Genomic DNA, 22,881 nt, shown 5'->3' with positions numbered 1-22,881 from the left:
TTATATGGCAACAACAGTGGAGCTCTGCCCTAAGTGAGGGCTGTGGTGAGCCCCTCCGGCTTCTTAAGCACTGCAGTCAGTCTTACCCAGTTATCCTGCAGCATAACATCGCCAGCAGTCAGAGCAGGGAGGAGAGCCATTCCCGTCCGTGTGCACGTTACAGATGAATCACGTGCAAAGCTCCGAAACGATATGGATCAATGCTCGTCACGCTTGCAATTCCAAGTCTTGACTCACCGACGGCAGCAGGAAACAGCAGTGGTGAGGTCGTTTTACCAGCAGGTTAGTTTTTTCCCCAGAAAAACAGAGGCTTCTTCAGACGTCCACACAACAGAGTACCCTATGTACTGATTTAATTGTATTGTGCATCTTTTAATACATTTCTTTTTCATTGTACTTTATTTCCCCTCTAAAAATGTTATTGGTTTGTGTAAGGCCAGTAAAAATCCACTCCTTTTCCACAGAGCTCATATATGCAATCCCAGGAGCCACCGGAGACTAAGCCAGATTTTGACTGAATATTAGCATACCTGAAAAAGCCCTTGCATCCTTCACAGGTCATGGCATTGAAGTGGAAGCCAGTGGCCTTGTCGCCACACACGCCGCAGATCCGTGGCACATTCCTGTCAAACTCATCAGGGGCCACGGTGGATGTACTCACAACGGTAGGCTCCATCACTAAACAGAAAGCAGTGAAAAGCAGGAGAGTGTTAACAAAAAAAATGTTATACGCCGTGTGTCTTAACTGGAAATAAAGAAATCACACCCTAGTCAACGCTCCACCATTGCAATACAGAGAAAAATCAATTTCGACTTGATCAAGGTTACCTACAAACTCTTACACGCACAGAAAAAAAAAGCATTGCTTTCCCTTGCCAACCAAGCTGTGTGTGACTCAACTTCCCAATTTGCCCTTTGGAAGCCAACGCAACTTCAGTGGTTTTGTCCAAGGGTGCAGAACCGAAGCCGTATGAATCAAACGGAAAAAACTCTCCTTTGGACCCCCCCAATGAAAAGAAAAACAGGATTTGGGTTCTATTTGATTACACAGTGCTCCGATTACCTTTTAAACTTGGCCACGTGATGGGAAGAAGAAGAAAAAAAAACATGTCACCACAAGGCTAACATCCTCATAAACAAACAATCACTGTCCTTCACAAAGCTTCTCTCATTTCTTTCTTTGGTCCCTTTCACTGCAGTGAAAGTCGAGCAAATGATGGAAGGAGGAGGAGGAGGGGGATGTGGAAGGCCATGGTAACTAAAGCAACACTCAACAAACTTGCAAATAAATCAAAGACCAATGCTGCAAGGAGCCAGCTGAATAATTCAAGATAATTTGACACAGCTTTTCATCACTCACGTCCAATAATAATGCTCACAAGAAGAGTAAGTAAGGATCAAGGTGAATGCTCCAGCATAGTCTGTTGTCGTTTTGCAGCTTGGATTATTAGAAAACCGAGTGGTAAGCCTTTACAGCTAAATCTGAGCAAGTCTTGTAAATCCTATGAACCGGCCACACATTTTTTTATTAAAACTTTGAAGGGTCTAGTTACTACATTTTTTAAACACAGACGTCATTATTTGTAGTGGGTCAAGCTTCTACAGTAGCTGAAATGCACACCACATGTTTCAACCAAGAATATCGGATACATGTGTTGCTGCACAACTGCTGCATGTCTGCAAATGCTTGTCCAGGGAATTCATCTGATGGATCGAACAGAGCTTTGATAAACAACAAACCACAGAGTAATTCTCAGACTGTTTGGTTTTGCTACCGAGCCAGAGAGGTCCAGGAGATTCAAACAAATACTAAAATTGGAAAGGCTACTACGAGGGCTGAAGAGACTCAGCATTTCGGACATCAACTAAAATTAATTACTGAACAGGTTAGAATATTTTCTAAATGCGTTCTGTTCCCATTTCTTGCTGTGGACAGCGTGTTCCCATTTCTTGCTGTGGACATTTAGTCAGACAATTGTTCTGGCTAAGTGTCTAACGTCTTTATGTCTGGGGATGCATCAGAGAGGAAACTGGGGACGGAAAATTGTCCTACAGTTTATCGTAATTGGAAAAAAAAAGTATTTAAGAATTTTGATTTATCATGAAATTTAACTCTGCATTTTCATATCGTTAGTCCCAAAATCTGAAGATATTGTTGAGATTGTTTCACTATTTTCAGAGATATTAAGATATACTTTCTTTAGGTGTTTTTAGTCAGTTTTATTACAGGAATGGTATCTTTTTTTGGTGAGCTTTTAGGGGTGAAAGATGATTTTCCATGATTGACAGCTCATATAGTTGAGAAACAGTTAGTTTTTTTCCCCTGTATTTTTTATGAGTCAAAACTAAAAACTCTCACCATTTTCAGTCTATAAAACACTTGATGCCCTTTTATATTAAACAATAATTATGATAAAGGTTAGGGACATATGCTTGGGACTACACAAGCAATTGATCCAAATGTCCCTCTGGGTGACAAATGGAGAACCTTTTATTTCACTGAGAAAGAGATTAGTTTAGATAAGAGTCAATGTTTAATATCTTGAAGCATTTGAGCTTTATGGATACGCCATTATTAAGGATACAACATCAGTGTTGTTTGGCATTTCCTGATGTTAAGTGTTTGGGAGTTATTGTGGTGTCTGGAGAGGTAATAAATTGCTACTCAGTCTTACATTTCTACAACAGAAAGCTGTATGTGGTTGGTTTGAGTATCAAATTACCACATTTACCATAATAGTCACAAATCAATATTCACTATTGTGTAATGTTGTAATACCTGACTGGTATAAATGGAATAAACCTTAATAATAAAGTATCCTGTAACAGTTAGACTGCCCTAAAGCAATCAATTCACAGCAAACATCAGTCACTGTGAACCAAAAAACCTATTTACTCTAGTCTATTATTGAATGACGGCTGAAGTCGGTCCTTTCTGACTGCATTCAGCCTTGACAGGTCATTACAGTAAATGTGCAGAAGAATTGAGAGCGCTCTAAATAATGCAACAGCTTATTAGACTAAATGTATACTCATTCCGGTCTTCCAAAGGGAAAGCAGAATAAAACTCTTTTTTTTTCCAGCTTCGAAACAAGCTCTCACTCGACTGATTCACATATTATTGAAACGCTATTAAGCACAATCAAATAACTGACTGGTAATGTTTCCAAATATTCCTTCCATTTTATTGTATGTAGTATCATATTATATGACAATTAAGAACAGTAACAGCGTGAGTTGTGCATATACTGGTAATTAGCAAACTACAGCATTTGCAGAATTTTTTGATTTTGTTTTTGTGCAAAATCCTATTAACTGATAAAGGTTGTTTTTTTTTAAAGAGTGACAATAATACAAGGTACTTTTATTCTCCTGACAATCCACTGAGTCTTTGCTGTTCAGCCAAGAACCAGAGCAGAGATTAAGACCAACACACGTGGTTTTTGTTATGATCCTCATCACGACATCCAATCAGCTCAAACAGGATGTGATGGGTGCGTTCACATTCACAGAATGACACTCTGAAGGTAGCTTATCTCGCACACCTGACTTGTATTAGAAGAAATATGTAAAAATCTTAACCAAGTGAACACTCATTTTAAAGACGGCTCTGCCATTTTCATTTCTGTCATGACGCACAAGCTTTTTGAAGAAGGTCCTCTTGTCTCTACAGTGGTTACAGTACAGATGAGTAATTTCATAACTTGCCACTCTGTCTACTTTAAAAACATAGTTATGAACAAAGCACCTAAAGAGCTTCTGCACATTTTAAATCAAAGAAGGCAAGAAACATAACAGTACACTTGCACAATTATTGTCAAAATTGTGTGCTGCTGAATCTAAGGTCAGTAAACCTTAGATTGTCCAAATTACATTCGACTGGCGGGCAAGTAACTGGGAGAACAAAAACGTCAGCACACTGTTAAGCTTGCGGTAAATAGGATTCTCGACAGTGAAATGATTTCCAGACCAGCATTTGGAGTTTTAGTTTCATTTTGATTCATCCGCCAGTGCACAAGGCTGCTTATAGAGATAGAAAGTAATTTTGTTGCAAGTTGTATAGTAACCAGATGAAAGGTAAGGCCCAGTGTATAGCATCCACCAAATGGATAAAATAAATTATATTTGCTTTAGTGCCTGCTCTCTGTGAAAGTGTGCACCCCTGCAACACCTACGGTGTGGCATTGGAGAAAAAAAAAAAAAAATCCTTCACGTAACTCCAGTGAGCATGTGCACATACAGTGCTTTTTAAAAAAATCGTAAAAGTTAATTAACATCGACTTTTAATCCACATGTTTTTGCTCTCAGAGGCCTGGCTTTCTAGCTTTTTAAATCTTTTCATGGGGGGAACACCTGGGGGAAAAAAACGGGGTAGGAACCATTTGCTAATCCCTGCAACAAGTAAATAACGTCTTGGTTAACAAATTCAAACTGGAATGAAAACCACGTTTACTTTCTAGTCTGATTTGTTTGGGGGTTTTTTATTCATCACAATTGGAGAGACTGTAAATCATCAATAACAAGCCTTGAAAAGCAACACAGTTAACATGTTTAACTCAGATGGAAATTAGCTTTGGGCTGCAATCTGGGTTTTTTTTACAAATCCTCTGCTTTGATTCAATAAAATGCAGCATCCCACAATGCCAGTTTTAAATAAATTAACCTGTCTGTCACTAGAGGACCCAAATTTGGGTCCTCTCGTGACAGGGGTGTCAAACTCCAGTCCTCAAGGGCCTCTGTCCTGCAACTTTTAGATGTGCCTCTGCTGCACCACACCTGAAAAGAATAATTAGGTCATTAGCAAGGCTCAGGAGAACCGATCTACACAGGGAGGAGGTAATTAAGCCATTTCATTCCACTGTTTTTTACCTGTGGCACATCTAAACACTGCAGGACAGCGGCCCTTGAGGACTGGAGTTTGACACCCCTGTCATTGTGAATGACAACCTGAGACCAACAGGTTAAATTTGAAACCAAATCACAGAATAAAGAGCTAAAATATGTCCCTCCTTGACAAACGTCACTAGACCCACCACCCTGTAATACCTGGTTTAAAATATTTGGATGTTTTACTTTCTGTCTTCTATAAGACACTGACAACATAATAGACTTAGACGCCACCTATGTTTACTTGCAAGGAATCAGCAATAACTGGTCATGTACAAGCTGAGGAGGGTCACATGTCTCAGTGGAATATTTCAACCACGGCCTTAAGAGTAGCAGGGTAAGCCTAGCCCTAGGAAACTTCCCAGTAAATGGGGTTAGGTTTTGGATACACAACTTTGTTTTGGTCAAAGTAACAATTTATGCAACTGTACATTTTGAGAAGTGTGGTTCCAAACTCATCCTTCTGTATGATATGTTTTGTGAGTGAAGTCATATTAACGACATAATTACAACAATGGGATGAACGCAGATGGATGAGTATTTGTTTATGTAGTAGAGGAGCGACCTCTGTCAGAGTGACCTCCTGTGTCGCTACAACCCCACTGTACCCTTCTGCCATTTGTGGAAAATTTAACGAGGAGCAGCGACCAAAAGACGACGATCAACACAAACAGCATGTTTCTGATCATTTCAAAAGCGGGCTAAAAATACACCATCAAAAGCTGCTTCAGTTACTGGCTAAATATAAATAGTCCAATCTCTGACAGCTCATCATCTCAAGAAGGATCAGGAGGGGAAAGAAAGCAATTTGATGTTCATGTGGGAATTGCATTTCTAATATGATTTACCTCTGCTGGTCCTCTTCTGTCACAGTTGAAAATCAAACGGCAGATTTGGTAGTCACATGCTGTTTATGTGGACTGATCAGTGTAACTAGGCCTCCTGCTCTCTGTACGTGTGAGAAAATGAATATTTCGATGTAAATGCAGCTCTTTTGGAACATCTGTGGGATCACTATGTTAGAGGTAAATGATTATGACCTGCACACCTTTAATCATTCGGCTCACCCAGTGAGAGATAATCTACTCAGGGAGACACTGATAGTGTTGCGCTGATGTACAGGATTACACACCATTACGCCACAAGTAGTTGTGAAACCAATGAAAAAGATCAAATGCTCCTCTCCATTCCACGCATTCAAGTCGCCAAGTTGGTTTGATAGTTTGACAAAACCACAGCAAACAGTCATCACAGGCACTCGCTACTTCACACAGGTAGGTGTACAGGAGGGGCTGTCACTATTCGAGTATCCAACATATGGACAAAACATGGTGCCTAGTTTACATATAAAAACACACATTATCTGACATTAAATGGAAATAAAGTTTCACATTTTCAGTCAGCTAACACTACCAGTTATTTCCATTTGGTAAACGCTAGAATAATGAGTTGATGTTTTTTTTACAGTTGTCTGCGAATTCAGAGGTTTAGATGCATCCTAATGATTTGGTAGAATTGTCTTTAAGGATCCTTTCACACCAGGACACTCCATGTACGCTGATTGGCTGTGGAAATGTAGACCATTTTCACTTTCACAGTGAAAATGGGACAAATCACCTGGGTAATGTCATGCAGTTACAAAGGCTGCTCATTTGGGGCGCAAGCACAAGAGGCTGGCTTTTGAGAGCAGCAGGTGAGGTAAGAAGCTTTCAAGCATGTTGCTTTGCATAAATAAGGCAGAAAGTAAAAGTTGGGAATTGAAAACTCCAAAGTGCTGCTCTTCTTACAGATCCACTGAGCAAGGATTTAAAGGTTTTCAGATCACATATGCAAGTCCCAGGTAAAAGTGAAGTTCCCTCCTGTTTTTGGTTTGTTCAAAGGTCCAGTTGCATTCCCACTGAAAGCAAACCACATCAGGGTTCATTTACAAGCGAAAAGAGGCCCACGTTTTCAGCAGCCCAAAGCCGGTTTATTGGTCCCCGCCAGAGTCAGATACGCTTTCACACCTGCCCAAATGAAGCATGCTATCCGAGGGAGGGGGCCGTTCATTTACAGCAGACCTAACAGCTTCAACAGCATGGGTCAAATGTTTTGGATATCCACCTATAAGCTTCTTACAGTAGACCTTTGACAGAACTGGTGTAACTGTCTCAGGTTTGAAAACCGTCTTCCTTGGACACACTTTTTCAGCTTTTCCTACAGGATTTCAGTGGGACTGTGATGAGGGTTTTCTGAAGTCCTTCACATGATAATAGACATCATGTTTTTTTCTTCATGATGCCATCCAATTGTGCACCAGTCAGGATGCTGCAGGAAAAGCACCCTCATAAAATGTTCTCTGGCTTTTAAGCTTCCATCTTTTGCCTCCTAATATACCGACGGTCATTACTGCATGGCGACACACTTCAATTCTAGCTTCATCAGATCACAGCACACTTATCCAAAAATGAAGTTGTCGCTGACTGAATTTGCAAACAGAGATCTGGCTTTTGATGTCGTTTTTGACTTAATGGCTTGTTCTGATTCCCCTCTTAGCCCATTTTGGTGCATGTCTCGTCTCATAACAGATAACAACCGTATCAGGATTTTGCAAGGTCTTTTGCTTTAGTGCTGGGACTTAAACTGATATATTTAGAAATAACACTCATCTTTGAGGTACAGAATAATGGTTGGACATTCCCATGGTGATTAAACTGGAACATGTTTGAACAGAAGGAAGTAACACCTTCAGGCATCTGGAAATTGTACCCAGTATATAAACCAAAACCTGTCGAGGTTCACCGTTCTCTTCCTGATACCTTGGCTGATTTCTTTTGATTTGCTAATAATTTCAGACAAAGGCACAATGTGTCTGAGGTGTTGTACAAAAATATTTTTATATGGGTGCTTCTTTTCAACTCAAATGTGAAATGTTGTGAGCTAATCAGAAGCTAATAAAGGCAGAACACTATATTGTGGGCTTTTTCAGAAACTAAAAAAGGCATGATAAAAGTCTCGAGCTTAAAAACCAATAAAACAGAAAAACTTAAATAATTCTGGCATTTAGTAAAGGAATTATTTTGGTGATCAGGAAAAGTTTTGTCTGTTTTAATGTCAGACAATATATTGGATTTCAACTGTCTACCAACCTGATATTAACTGATTAATTAGCCAGGCTAACTGCTCTGGTAGAGTCTGCAGTCAGCTGCTTAAATATGTGACATAAAACTTGCAAACTATATGTGAAAATAGAGTTAAGAAAATAAATGGCTGGAGATGGTCTTCTTTGGATTTTCTTTGAAAGGTCAAACTCATAATTGACGTCAGCTATATAAAGTTAAACGGTAAATAAATTAACTTGTGATTCAAAGGTTGAGTCCATTTTAATTAAATAACTTTTAACCAAAAAAGCATAATCAAAAAAATTAAACTTTTTTTTAAATGCTTGAAACTGAATATATTTAATGTTATTTGAAATAAATGCATTAACTGAACATTTTCATTGAACTCATGGATGTTCTTCAAACATATATGTCTTGTTCACTGATATATCTCGACGCGCTAAATCTAATATTAAATAATACATTTTCAATAGTACAACAGAACATTTGTTCCATGTGAAAGTCAAGAAGTAACCAATAGCCTGTATGGAATAAATATCACCAATTTAAAAATCATTCAAAGAAACAATCTAGAAAGCTATAAAGAAAAAGCAAAAGCGAAGACGTGTTTCAAGGTCTGAGAGCATCAGCAGCAGCGGCCGATGAGTGAGCAAAGAGGCCTGCTGCAAGTATGCAACGCACCACAAACTAACTGCAGCATATCATTTTAACTGGGTGGTGAAAGCTGTAAAGTAAAGACGCAACCCCAATTCTGGCCAAGTCCGTGAAGGAAAGGATAGGGAGTTTCCTCTTCTGCTACCCCAACCGATTAACTCTGGAAGAACAAGTGCAGCTTTGCATGCTGACTCATCTTTTCCTCATTTTATTTCATGCTGTCACATCTGAAATTATGCAAACGCTTATAATAAAGCCTCACAGGTCTAAGCTGAAGAAATGGCACTCCAACACATTCTGCTTAACGCTAGAATGTATAGTGTTGCACAACATAAAGGCCTAATAATAATAAAAGAGTATTAGACACAATGATAGAAATCCATCGTGTTTAGGGGGTGTCCCACCGAAATCTGCATCACACTCATAGGAAGTGACCACACTCCCATGTAACTCCATTTAGTGTGAATTTCTCACGCCATCTGGAGTCCTGTGAGATTAGCTAATTGTGCTGCCACTAATTATATGACATTTTTGCTGTGTTTTGTAAAAAGCTTTGTGAAAAGTATTCAAACCACTTGAACTTTTTCCACATTTTGTCCACATTACAGCAATAAACTTTAATATATTGAACAGAGAACTTGGGGTTTCCTGATGTGTTTCATGAATTCTATTGAATAGAATGCAATGTATTTGACTGCCATTGCTGAATTAAGCCTGATTAAGATTTACAACTAGAAATGTGAGAGATTAAACTAACATTTATGGCCATTATGAAAACTGTCTTAAAGAAATCCACACATCACTTCAAATCCCCATGGTGAAAGGTGGTGGTAGCAGAATCATGCTGTGGGTTTCTGGTTCATCGGTTAGGAAACAGAAGGTGGTCAAATTTGATAGGAAGCATCTAATGAAAAAAACATGTTATGAGGCTTCAAAATACTTTAGAACCTCGTGAGAAACCTAACCTTTCAGGAGAGCAATAACCCTAGACATATGAATAAACATGGCACTTTTCAGACTTTTTTTTGTAAAAAAAAACAACAAAAAAAACTTGTTAAATCCATGCAAAATTTTCCTTCAGTGCAGTGTCCTAGTTTTTGTCAGCCTATCGCATCAAATCCCAATAAATCAGAGTGAATTTACTTCTTGAATACTGACAGAAATGCAAAAAAGTTTACAGGATACAAATAATTTTGCAACCACAAGTGATATAAAGCCTAAGAAACCACAAGAGAGATGTATTTGAATAAAGCAAGCAGTAATCATGAAAATTACTATCTTCTCCAGCTACTAAAAAGCAAATCAGTGATCTCCTGCTGCAATAATGGCAACAACTAAGATTTTAAAGTACACGTTAGTACCAATGCAGACCATGGCAAGAGACTGGAGCCAAAAGAATTAGGATCTTCATAAGTGGAACACAGAAGAAACATGGATATTTAAGCTGCAAAAAAAGACAGAGCTGCTAATAGGATAGATAAGTTTCAATCAAAATCAATACTAAAGGATTAAAAAACCCTATGGGAATCCACACCCACCATCAAACAAACCTAATTACAGCACATGCGCTAAAATGAAACATGAACATAGAGAGAAAAGGATATCAAAAAGTGAGCAGAGGGAACAAATCAGCATAGTGTAAAAAACACAGAAGAGCAAGGGGAAAGAGGGAAATAAAATAAAAAAAAACTCTGGCATCACATCCTAAGAATGTCAGCAATGAGCCTACAGACCACATCCCAACACGTTAGAGTCAAATTCAGGATCCCATCCAGACCTATAGCAACAGAGAGGAATAAATGGACAACTGAATGAAAGAAGGGGGCCCAAAATGACAATCCAATAAGCATCTTTAATCTACACCACATGATGCAATCCCACAAATTGTTTTGAAATTGTTGCGTGCAGTCAAACATTTTCTCATTTAAAGGGGAAAAAACCACACATAAAAAAAACAGAGAAAAACATAAATGTGGAAATGGAGGGAAAAAAAGAAAACAAGAGAATCAGAGGGAGAAACATAAGGCGATGTGTTTTACTGCATACCTCAAACTGGGTCGCTATGAGTACAGCAGAGACCTGAAACACATCTGATCTGGAACGGCCCAGGTTATGGAGAGAACTGGCCAACAATGGAAACGCATGGCCTTTCGATTCACACACACAGTACCACACATGAGACCACAATAATAGAAACAGGAAAAAAAAAAAACAGAAAAGAAAATTATACATACATTTCAAACAATATGAGGAACAGATACAAGTACATTTGATAGGATTCTGCGCTGCACTAATGTCCTTAAAAAAATGCACAAAGGACTGTTGTCTGAGAACGACAGACAAAAAGAGACTATGTGAATTGAACAACAACGTACACAAAACAAGTCAGTAATGCAGCTAAACAACTGGCTGAGCAGACTAGTCCAGTCCTGTCTCCTCACTTGCCTCTCATTCTCCCTCCTGCAGCCTCCACGATTCTATCTTATGCTCTTTTCCTACGATCACAGGGAGCATGTTACAGCAGCAGTAATAGCACATGACAAGGTGACCTGTGCCCCACACAGGATGGGCTAAACTGGGGTGGAAGAGGTGGTGGGGAAAGGGTAGGAGGGGAGCGGGGGGGGTCATCATGTCCCGTGTCCAGCCCTATGGTCTCTGCAGCCCCCTCCCCACCCCCCACAACGTTCAAACACCCAGGCTCCACTGCTGGCCAGCAAAGGGAGAGGGGAGGCAGTAACGGCAGGCTGCCCCCTTTGTGCTGGGCCCCTTGCTGGACTCTGGAGAGGGGAAAGAGACAAGGCAGGGAGAGGCCCGCTCAAACACACACACCAAAAAGTCCCTTTTATGTCAATGCCGAATATGACAAAGAACGCACATTTTATAACACGCCGAGTTCAGCACACAGACCCCGACAGACAGACGTGGACATGTGGCAGGTGGGTGCAAAAGCACTTAGTCCAAAAGTTATGTAACCCTCCATAAAACACCAACTCTTATTCAGAACATACTATTCATAAAAAACAAACTATATATAATTATACATTTAGGACACAAATTATTTACACCCCTGCAAGAGTTAGATTTGAAATTACTTTGTTTTTGATCCAACACTTTTGTTTCTGTTAGGTAATAAGAAAGGCATTTATAAAAAGAAAAAAAGGAGTACGTTTTATCCATTTTTAATTACTTTTTCTTATGATCTCTACTTCTCGTCATCACCCACCCTTGTCAGGGGAATAAATTGTTGTGGGTTTATCTGTACTTCACATGTTTGATTACACAAAATTGAAATTAAATAATTCCATAACATAAATGAACTGCCCTGTTTGCTCTCTGAGAATATTTTCAGCATAACTTGAACCTCTGTGAAAACGTATGGGCCCTGTTTAATTTATTCTAGCCAGAAGCATTTAACCACAGAAAGTAATTGAAAACACAAAGACATTAGGAAGAACTTAACACGTCGTTAGTTTCAAAGGAACTGAACAAATGTGGAAAACTACACACATGCACGTAAGCAGATTACACAGGGTCTTTACAGTTAAGTAGCGTCATACTCTCTATACGGTCACATGTAGAATGAAGCAACTGACTACAGTAAAAAAAAAGAAAACAGAAGTAGGCAGTTGGAGGAGTGTTTAAGAGTTCCTATAGGTTGTACCATCTCCAGCGGCACACTGATCTGTAAACAATCTGCTACAACTTGATTCAAAAGTACAGGGTCCCCCGTTATGTCATCTCAGTAAAGGTTTATCTCAAACTGATAAAAGAAAATGACCTGTACTCCAGCAACCGCTTGGTGCTGAATTCAGTTTTAATGGTCACCCTAGTTTAAACCAACTATTTGTTTAAGTCAAGGCAAGTTTATTTGCATAGCACATTTCAGCAACAAGGCAGTTCAAGTTCACACTTAATTTATGTGACTTAAAAGTCACACTCAGGTCACAATATTTTATAATATGTTCATAACATTCCAAGTTATCCAACAGTGCCTAAATAGTTTGGAGTGGGAAAACATTCCCTAAATCAGGGGATCAGTTGATGAACTGCCTTCTTTAAATGCAACAAAACAAACTAATCAGCTTGAAATGAGCAAAGGAAAATCCTCCTGCTGCCATTAGTCATATTTAATCCTTTCACATTTACTTTCTAACTAGAGAGCAGCTAAGAGTGGACTGTGGAGTTGTCGGTATCTCAAATAAAAACAACAAAAGGCTTGCAGCAGATATTGATTATTCATCATAATAAACAGTGGCAGGATTCTCCGTGACTGATAAAGTGATTGCAAACAGCAAAGTGCGTTTGGTCTGTGACTCTGGCTTAAATGTCACTTTCTTCTCAATCAACCCTAGAGAGGCCAGTGAGAAAGGCAAGGAAATCATTTTATACAATATATTGGTACAAAAAGTGACACCAGAAAGAAGGAAAAAATATATATATCTTTACAGAGAGTATATGTAAAATCAAATCAGAGATGTTTGTTTTGATTCGAGCTACAAATAAGCTTCTTATTTGATTAGTAAATCTTTAGTTAAGTCTGGAAATTACAAGACAATAATGGCTTTGTCCTTTATCTTCAGGGAGTGACACTACATAACCCATCTTTTAGGTTTTGGGAAATTTTGCACACACAAAAAAAAAATCCCCATTTTTCCTTTTCTTAAAGTATGTTCCATCTATAGTCTCAGTGCACTTTTGGTGCATTTAATATCATTTTACAACAGTTTGTTATTTTTGATTTAAAACCTGTATCAAAACTTTTTCAACTATTTATGCCTTTCTCTAAAGCCTTGGTGCTAAAATTGTGGCACAAATATGACTAGAATTTCAGCTTCCTGTGTGGCACTTAGTAGATATAACAGACATTTCAAAGTAAATATGAACAAATGAATCCTCATGCAGAGCTCAAAAAGAACCAACAGCCATGTTGCTCTTTCTTGTTTTCAGATGCAACTCTTTTAGAGCTTTTTCTAATATACCAACTACTCTAGTGTTTCCATGACCTTTCAAACCAGTGTTGCCTTTTTTATAGCTTAATAGTGCGTTTTGGTTGCTTTTCATTTAGTTCCTTAACCATTTCATATCTTCACAAATTTTGCCTTCACACACCAGACTTTAGGGCTCAGAATTTAAGTTATGTACCATGGGACAATTTTGAAACAATTAACCAAGTTGTACTTGCTTTAAAATTTGAAAATGAAAGCAGACTTTTACCTCAAAGCTGATTGTTAGAAAATGTGTTCATAAGACCCCAATAAATAAAACCAACCAGCAGGAGGTCATGTAGAATTATTTGGGCTTCTTCAAGTCATAATCTGTCATAAGACAACTGTCCAACACAGGGATCAGAACCAAAACAAATTAAAATAGCAGTAAGTTGTCATATGATGTACAATAAAACTCAATAACACATTAGAGTTGAGTTGAGCATACCACAAGAATCATTACCATAATATCTGGCTCCCACAACAGGAAATTTAGTAACATATAATGAATTAAGCACATAAGTACGAAATGGACTCGTTTGCAAATACGAAAGGATAGAAATGGCAATGCGTTGGTAGGAAATCGAGGCTTCAATTGGCGAACGTCTTCACCTTATTTAGCTCATTAGAGTTGTTTTTTTTAAGTGCGTCGTCGTTTGTTATCAAATGCCTTCCGCTTCGTTTTATAATCTAATTCTAGTTAGTTTTCTTTGCCGTGATAAGGTATGAAAAATTCAGCATAACTAAGACACGTCGAATACACACACTTAAAACGTTCTCACAGTGTTGCAACCCGCATGTCCATTTTAGTAAGACTTGAAGAAAGCAAAAGGAGAAACAACATGTCTCACCTGGGGTTTTAGCATGTCCTCGCGCTGTTTCTAAGTCTCGAAGCCTCTCTTCGGTTTTCCCAGGTTGTTAATCCTGTTTGGTAAAAAGCAAAATGGTATGTTGCAAGTCACCGAGTGTGCTTTTACCCTCGGACCTGACCTGCAGTCGCTCTGTTTATGTAACACTGAACTATTTTCAACAGTAACATACACACTCTGAAGTGATCTTACGGCGATCAGGCAACTGCGTAGGTAAACACACTGATTAAAAAAAAAAAAAAAAAAAAAAAAAAACTCTTGGACACATGTTCCTCGTAAGCTATGGGGGCGAGTAAAGAGAAAAATCACAATCATTCAAACCACGACTTGAGTATTCCTTCAGTGCCTGCGAGTTTCATACCTCAGCTCAACTTTTCCCCATGAAGACCGTGCAGCTTTTTAATCCTCTTTAGTTGTGGTTCGTCGTCTTTGTGCTTTTGCAATGCGTGCCCCCCTTCATATTGTGCCGCTTACGAAAAGGAAAAACCACGTCCACGCTACGTACGGTATACTTCAAGAAATGTAGAAAAGACTTCGGGCAGAATACGTCAAACTAGTACGCCCTTCCAGACGCTGGCACACATACACTCGCAAACACACACGGGGTGGGTTGTAGTAGCTAGCATTAGCGTGGCTAGCTGCCTGCTTTAACCCTCAACGCGGCTGAGACTTCGAGAGGGTCTTCGCTGCAGCCTGCGGAAAGGGGCGGTGACGGACCACTGTCAGTCTCATACCTTATATGGAAATTGGACTATTACATTCCGGAAATGAAGGGGGCGCTATTTTCACAGTCACTAGTATAAATACCTTAAAGAAGCGGTGTAAGAAGTTTGAGAGGTTTCGCCACTGACATTTGCCACGCGATCCACAATGCAAAAACCAGGAAGTCAGCAAAAGGTACTTTCTACCGTATTAAATCTTTTTTTACAGAGTAAATCAATACGCTTTTCTAGATTAGTTAGAAAATATAATTGACAGCTGTAAACGAGTGAAATTCGTAGTTCGGGAAGGCTAATTTTAGCATGTAGCATAGCTAATTATTTCGTGCAGGCCACCGTTAGATAAAAATCTAAAAGTAGAAAATGTATAATTGAAAAATGTATTTTATGCTCAAAATTTGTTTTTTTATTTAAATTTCACAGATGCACGTATCAATTTGTAACACTGGGATCGGAGCTAAAATTGTTCCGTACTGCATGAACAACAAGTACTACTGTCCCCTTTGCTCATACAGTGCGGATGAGTCTTACAAGGTTAAGAACCACATTGCAAGAACTGCTGTGGTTCAACATAACGGTATGGAAAAATACACTAATGAATGTTTTTTTTTACACACTTATCAGTTCTCTCGTGTTTTTATTTTATTTTATTTTTTAAGGTTAATATTTTTTAAAATATGTTTTTGTACACCAATGTTCAATTTCTGGAAAGTCTAATATTTTTTATAAACTAACAGCTTTCTTTATAAGCTATCAGCTGCCATCATAGTACCCAGAGATGAGTACATCTCTGGGTATTTTCAATGTATTTCAATGTATTTTTAGTAACTGTGCAGCAAACTACACATTTAAAAGTAACAAAGTATTTTGTGAAATGGCTATTATTAAGTACTGTTTTACTGATTATAACGTGCAATGTAATATTACCCATTTATTTAAGCAGACATTAATAAAAATGAAGTTATGTGCACTGTTAGGTATTTTAAAACCAAAAAGGAAACATTTTAATACAAGACAACAAATTAAGGTTAGAGGAAACCTAACATAAACAACTTTTATCTGTGTATCGTGTTTAAATTTTTTGTGTATTAAAATGTGTTCTTCATTCAGTGAAGTTACTCACATTATGTTGCATGTAAGAGTATAACATTTTGAAAAATGGTCCTAATTATTTATTTTTTTGTCAAAATTACAGAGTAATTGAGTTAATCTGATTAGTTAATCTCTGCCCATGGCAGATTGAGCAATATCACTTCTAAAATTTAAATTCATTTTTTGCAGAATATATATTTGTTATCTGGAAGCCATTAATTGTTAAATCCTACAAAACAGTAACAATGTTAAGGAATGTACAGTGATTAATTCAAACATGGCTTTTTTTCTACCAATCAATTGTGTATTTAATAGCTACTACTTTTATTGTAGTAGCTATGAGGCTACTAAGAAAAACAGGGATTCATTCTCCCTGTTCTGAGGGATAATGAATCACATCTTGTTTAAACATATCTGCAATGTATATAAATGCTTTTTTAAAATTTTACTCATTTCTTTTTGTTACTGCAGAATTCCATATCTTCAGATGTGGCCTACCATGTAGAGACACCACTCACTTCCATTGTCCTTACTGTTTTTCCACCATTGACAGAAGGGACAGGTTTGTTAATCATTTGGTTAATCACAGAATGACTTTTCACATGGTGTCCAGCTGTGCAGCAGCCCAGCCACCTGTCCACCTACCAGCTACAGACATCCAGGCTACACAGGCGCCTGTCCGTCCAGCAGCTACAGACATCCAGGCTACACAGGCGCCTGTCCGTCCAGCAGCTACAGACATCCAGGCTACACAGGCGCCTGTCCGTCCAGCAGCTACAGACATCCAGGCTACACAGGCGCCTGTCCGCTCAGAAGATATGATTACATGTGAAATGTGCAATCTGCGCCTGAGAAAAAAGAATCTTCGTATTCATTTGAAAAGAAAACACCATGAAAAAGTGGAGCTGATTTCACAAAATCATCATTTAAGGAGTCAGTGTGTGGATGCAAAAAAATGTGTTTTTGCTGTTCAGAAATCCTTTTGTGGTCCATCAAAACCTATAGATGTAATCAAAAACACCTGGTCACAATTTCACAGATCAGAGTGTGAGCTTGACAGGTGTAATGTGAATGCACAATTTGCCAAGCGAAGTGGGATTTTGCCTTTTGAGTGTGAACACATTCAATCATTACGCTTTTGTCCACGCGCCACAGACTCAGAAGGACCTCTGTCTGAAACTACCCTCAACATCCTGGTTGACAACTTATGTTTCAGTGTTAAAAGAAAATACCCTAAATGCAAGGAAGATATTAGTTTTTTTTTCTTTTTTTTTTATGATGAAGCACATTTGCCTTTTTTCTTGTTCAGTCATTTGTTTTTGAAATATGTTAATAAAATATTATGTACATTTTTGAATGTTACTTTTGTTGTAACTCATTTGATTGAAATTATTTAGTTTTTATAGAAATGGTGTCATTTCCACACAGTTACATTGTGGCTGTATTTTGTTGTAGAGTAGAGCCAATAAAATGGTTGTAAATATATTGTAACAGTGTTGTTTAGTATTTGGATAACCTTGATTTAACAATTTAAAATACATGCTAAGTTCATAATTTTCAATATTTTATATGTGTAAATACAATGTTTCCTATACTTTTTCAACAATGACTGGAATCAATACAAATTTCATTTACAAACCTGACATACGGCACAAACAGAAACACAAATGTTTCTGCTTGTTTTAACAGTCAGAATGAACTGTTTTATAATAAAGCAAGCACATACAGAAACATTGTTTAGTTACAAAGTTATAATCCAAACATAAGATTAAAGGTAAGCTGAGCAAAAGTAGAGATCAGGTGGAAGTGATGGAAGCTCAGGTGAGGAGCAGTTGCACATCAAGCCGGAGTTTCTGAAGGGTGGAGGAGATAAGACCGGCGCCGTGATCAGGTGAGATGAAGACAGTTATAGTTACAATTTACACAGGTTTAATTTATGTATCCAGTGAATTTATTAAAAAAAGGTTTTCATATAGAAAAAAATAACTCCTGAACAGCAGATCATTCTCTCTGGCGGTGACCAGCGCAGCGTCTACGGCCGGGTCCGAAGATTATTTCTTATCAAATAAAATTTCTAAAACCTACTTTCTGTGTGAGTCTTTCCAGGTTGAAGCTGAATTTAAAGTTTTAAATGAATCACTGGGTTCTGCAACAATTGCATATTTAAGGTCTTTGGAGCGCAGTTTATAAATTGATTGCAATTAGAATAGATTTGTAATTTCTAAATGGAATAGTGGGACACCAACCAGTTTACTGGTTAAGACATTATGGTAAACAATAACAGTTGAGCTTGTTAGAAGTTCAAAAGTCATTTAATTTGTTAGTGAATTATATTCAAGATATGAATAATAAGAAAAATATTTGGCAAATAAACAGAATTGTGAATGAACGGACCAGGTTGGCCAAAATTGTTGACCAAACCTCTTTTCCATCTAGTCCTTATGAAATAATGAAAAGGACATTGTATATTAGATTTTAACTTATTTATTTTAAGAATACCATTCACAACATCTAAAACTATTATTTGAATTTCAACACCAGCAAGTATTTGTTTATGGATGGACTGGCGATGTGTCCAGGGTCCATCAGCAGCTCTCACCACCCCGCTATATGTGTATAATAATTAATGGAATGGATAGATGTGTTCTTAATGTAATGTACATTTGTCTCTAAAATATTAATTTAATTTGTTTTATGACTTTTGTTTGGGATAGTTAGGGTGTAAAGATAGATAAATACATCTCCATGATTCCTTCTTTTAGATTGTTTGTTAATATAATTTTAACATCCGAAAAGAAAGATTTAATAAACGTAATATATAACGTATCTCATTTCCTTAACGTTTAATTTGTAATTAATTTTAAATGTTAAAAGTGTTATTGGGTGTTTTGAAAAGTTTTGAAAGTGTAAGTTTTGAAAGGGGTAGTCAAATAAAATGCGTTATTATTATAATTATGAAAACACGGCGCACCCTTCATTTCCTTATTATTGTTTATTGTAGATTGTTTGTTACTAATGTAATTTTAACATCCGAAAAAAAGATTTAATAAAGATAAAAAAGCGGACATACCACGTGACTGACATACCACGTGACTGACATACCACGTGACTGACATACCACGTGACTGACATACCACGTCACTAACATAACGTAACACGTGGTATGTCATTTCCTAATTAGTAATTAATTTTAAATGTTAAAAGTGTTTTTGGGTGTTTTGAAAGGCGTTGTGAAATAAAATGCGTTATTATTATTATAATTATTAAAACACGGCTGGTACAGGAAATGGTGTCACTGGCGCCCCCTTCATTTCCGGAATGTAATAGTCCAATTTCCATATAAGGTATGAGACTGACAGTGGTCCGTCACCGCCCCTTTCCGCAGGCTGCAGCGAAGTGTACTTGGAGACTTCGGCCGGATAATTAGCCGCTCTCTGAGCGCGAGTCGCTAACTCCCAACCGAAAAACACAGCTAACAGGTAGCTACCAGGCAAACACACAGAAAACTTGAGCGCACCTGCAGCAGTCCGACAAGAAATAGGCTAATCCTCCTTCTACTGGACCCAAATAGATAGCCATTACTTTTTGTTATGCACCGCCCCTCCTCCTTTCGCTCTCTACTGGGGAAAAAGGGATTTCCCCCCTCGGCGTCTACGATAGCCAATCATAGCCCGGCTTGATGTGCGTCCTGTTTTTTGGTTGGTGGAGTTTGTTGTCAAGCTCCCATTTGATTGGTCGGATCAGGTGCTCGTAACATAAAGCGCCTCCCCGTCAAACAGGGGTGTGTCTTTACGTCAGAGGTAACGAAGAGGTAAACAACTTTGACCGCGTGAGGTTTAAAGCAACATGGGTACACCGCTGATCTCTGAATCAGTGACAGACCTAAAGCGCGGATTACCGTGCTCACGCTGCCAGCGGTACTGCTGCTTTGTAGGTCGAAATAAACAGTTTCAATCAGTCTGTGTGCATTCAGATGCAGCAGAGCGGAGTGTCTTTGTTTCCATTTGCATCCGCTTTGGAAATTCAGAAAACCCTATTGCAGTAGCAACTGATATCACGCAGTTGAAACTTTAGGCACCAGAGATGCCGAGGTTCACAAGTTTTATCTAATGCTTTATAAACGTTTTTCTTTCTTTTTTGACAGTTTTAGATGTGTGCAACGAGGCGTGCATATTGTAGAGGTGTGTCTTCTCCGCAGTACGGTGGTAGGCTGGATCCAGGCGATTCAGTCGCATGGCGATGCTGCTATGCATTTGCTTAGCATGAGAAAAGGCTGTATAGCTGTGATTTAAATGATATCAAAAGCGTTTTCTCGCCACCCTATGGGGTTTGGTTACACATCGCTTTTATTCGCATCTCGGATATATGCTATGGCTAAAATGAGGGTGTAAGCTTGTATGTGTGTGTGTGTGTGTGTGAGTGGGTGGGTGTGTGTGCGCATAGGCGCTTGATCATGGTGCAAATGAAGCGATCAAGATTCAGTGGGGGTGCCAGTGTTGCACTATTAGGTCTTTGTGTGTGTCGGAAGTACAGCTAAAAACATGGTTTGCAAATTAATTAGTGACTTTTACTGTTTAAAATTAAGTGGTATTAGAGAACTGACAGCCTGGACTCTTTCTTACATATTTGGATACAGTCTATAACATATTTTGGCACATGGTTTAAGCAATATGAATCAAGTGATATAAACAACAGAACAAAGCTAAAGAACATACAACCTCTCCAGTTTTTCAGTCATTGAGAGAGGAATGCTTAAAATGACCAATGGGCACATTAGACAAAGAGCAAAGGATTTGAATTCTGAAAAAAGGGTTCCCCTGTCTGAATCTTAGACATTTAGTTTGAAGTGCTCCTTACTGCTAACATGAGAGTTTAACTATGCTAAGATTTAAACATCTGTCTGAGGCCTTCAGGAAGAGGGTTGTAGAGCATATATGTCTGGAAATTTATAGAGATCTCAAAAGAACCTAAAATCAGTCCACTTTCCCAGTATGCCCTGGTCTGGCCCTCCAAGCAAGTTCACAAATCATTTGCTCTTTGGCTACAAACTGAAAAGAAATACAGCTGAAAGTAAAACACCTAAAATGGGTTGCCATTAAAGCTTTTCACAAAGATGGAAAATTAGTAGGGAAACCTAGTTTTATCATGAAGGACCTGTTTGACTTTCCAAATAGTGTCCTTTTCAACCGCAGTCAACCACAGTGTTATCATAGTAGTTATACCATCAGGGGATTTTGCCAGGTTATAAGAGAGGTTTCTACATCTTCACCACTAGTTTCAGTCTTTCTGGTGAAGAGAAAACACAAATACCACTTTCATCAATTAATCTGGAGTGTGAGGGAATGCATATTAGTTGGTTTTCTATACAGAGAACTGCTCACCACGGAGCATTCATAATAATTTTAACCCGGTGCTATGCTCTGAGCTCATATCTTAGTGAGCGCACCCAGAGTGAATAATGCAACAAAAATCCCAAATCTTCATTGATCACACCAAGGTCCTAAAGTCTCAATTTGGTTTTAATGGGTCACAATAATGCAAATACTATGTAGTTGCATCATAAACCCTTTCAAGCACATCTTGTGCTTTTCCTTTTCTTCCTCCTTCTTTTTGTCATCCTCTTTCCTCAACACTGAGTACCATGCCAGGTTTTCTCTGACAGCAAGACAACTTAGAATTTAGACTCCTGTTTGAAAAAAAAAAACACATCATCCTTCAGTCCTTCAGCATCCAGCTGTATGTGTACAATTTGGAGGTGTGTGCACTCTTATTTTTGAGAGAGAACTTTATTTCTCATGAAACCCAGAGCATACTGATATATTGTGTCTGAAAATGTTGCAGGTTTTGGTCATTTGGTTTGTGTGTATTTTTTTTCTTTTCAGCTACTTCAGATCTTTTTTATTGCAGGCAGAAAGGGATTTCAGCAGAAGCCAAAAGCATAAAGATTAATTACCTTAAGTGCTGGCTGCTTGGCGTGGGTGTAAATGGGGTGTGGCTTTTGAGCAAGCTTGGCCAAAGCTCCTTCCGATTCATGAATGACCCATCCACAGTGTGACCTGTTCACTCGCCATGAGTAAATTACCACTGTATTAATGAGCATGACAAAACTGAAAGTTGAAACATCCCTTAACTGTGTTACTTTTTTTCTTGGCATAATTCTCAAATCTATATTGTTGTTTCATGTAAAGAAACTCTCTTAAAAGCATACATACTAAATTAAGATTTTTTTTTTTTAAATCAAAGAAAATCCACTCTATTTCCCTCTGCACACCTACAAATATGCATGCATTTTACAACACAGTATGCATTACCTAAAATGCAGCATTTTGTTTACCTGAACTAGGAGTGGAGGTGGTGTAAAAAGCAAAGCCAGCTTTACCAACTATGGGTCTCTGCAACATTTTCTCCCCCCATTTTACAATATAACAGGGCTTCCATGTGTGTGGCAGTAAGGTCAGTGAAGGGGGCCTGAGAAGGTGAAGGTCAGATGTGCATCTAAAGTGTAAACACCATAAAGACCCCAGATAAGGAGGGGAGGGGGACATGCGAGGGAGGCCAGTCTAAACTGTGCACG

The 22,881-nt window shown here is 38.3% G+C and overlaps 1 protein-coding gene across 5 annotated transcripts in view; it reads right to left on the bottom strand.

Moving 5' to 3' along the window:
* LOC106933383 (vitamin D receptor) overlaps positions 1–19,926 on the bottom strand; it is a 36,521-nt gene extending 16,595 nt beyond the window's left edge. Inside the window, exons 1-4 of one of the 5 annotated variants that reach the window (XM_088005496.1) lie at positions 19,825–19,926; positions 14,479–14,551; positions 10,689–11,419; positions 531–678 (exon numbers count right to left, since the gene is read on the bottom strand). In XM_088005496.1, the coding sequence (XP_087861622.1) occupies positions 531–676 (146 nt within the window). In that variant the 5' untranslated portion in view covers positions 677–678; positions 10,689–11,419; positions 14,479–14,551; positions 19,825–19,926. The other 4 variants (XM_088005494.1, XM_015012594.2, XM_015012593.2 and 1 more) reach the window with 4 other exon arrangements.
* Positions 19,927–22,881: the final 2,955 nt, after the last annotated feature.

The sequence above is a fragment of the Poecilia mexicana genome, unplaced genomic scaffold (genome assembly GCF_051168715.1).
Source record: "Poecilia mexicana isolate PSO_F unplaced genomic scaffold, ASM5116871v1 scaffold_5, whole genome shotgun sequence".
Lineage (NCBI taxonomy): Eukaryota > Metazoa > Chordata > Actinopteri > Cyprinodontiformes > Poeciliidae > Poecilia > Poecilia mexicana.
Note: the sequence above shows the minus strand (reverse complement) of the source record. Positions and strands in the feature narration are given on the sequence as shown.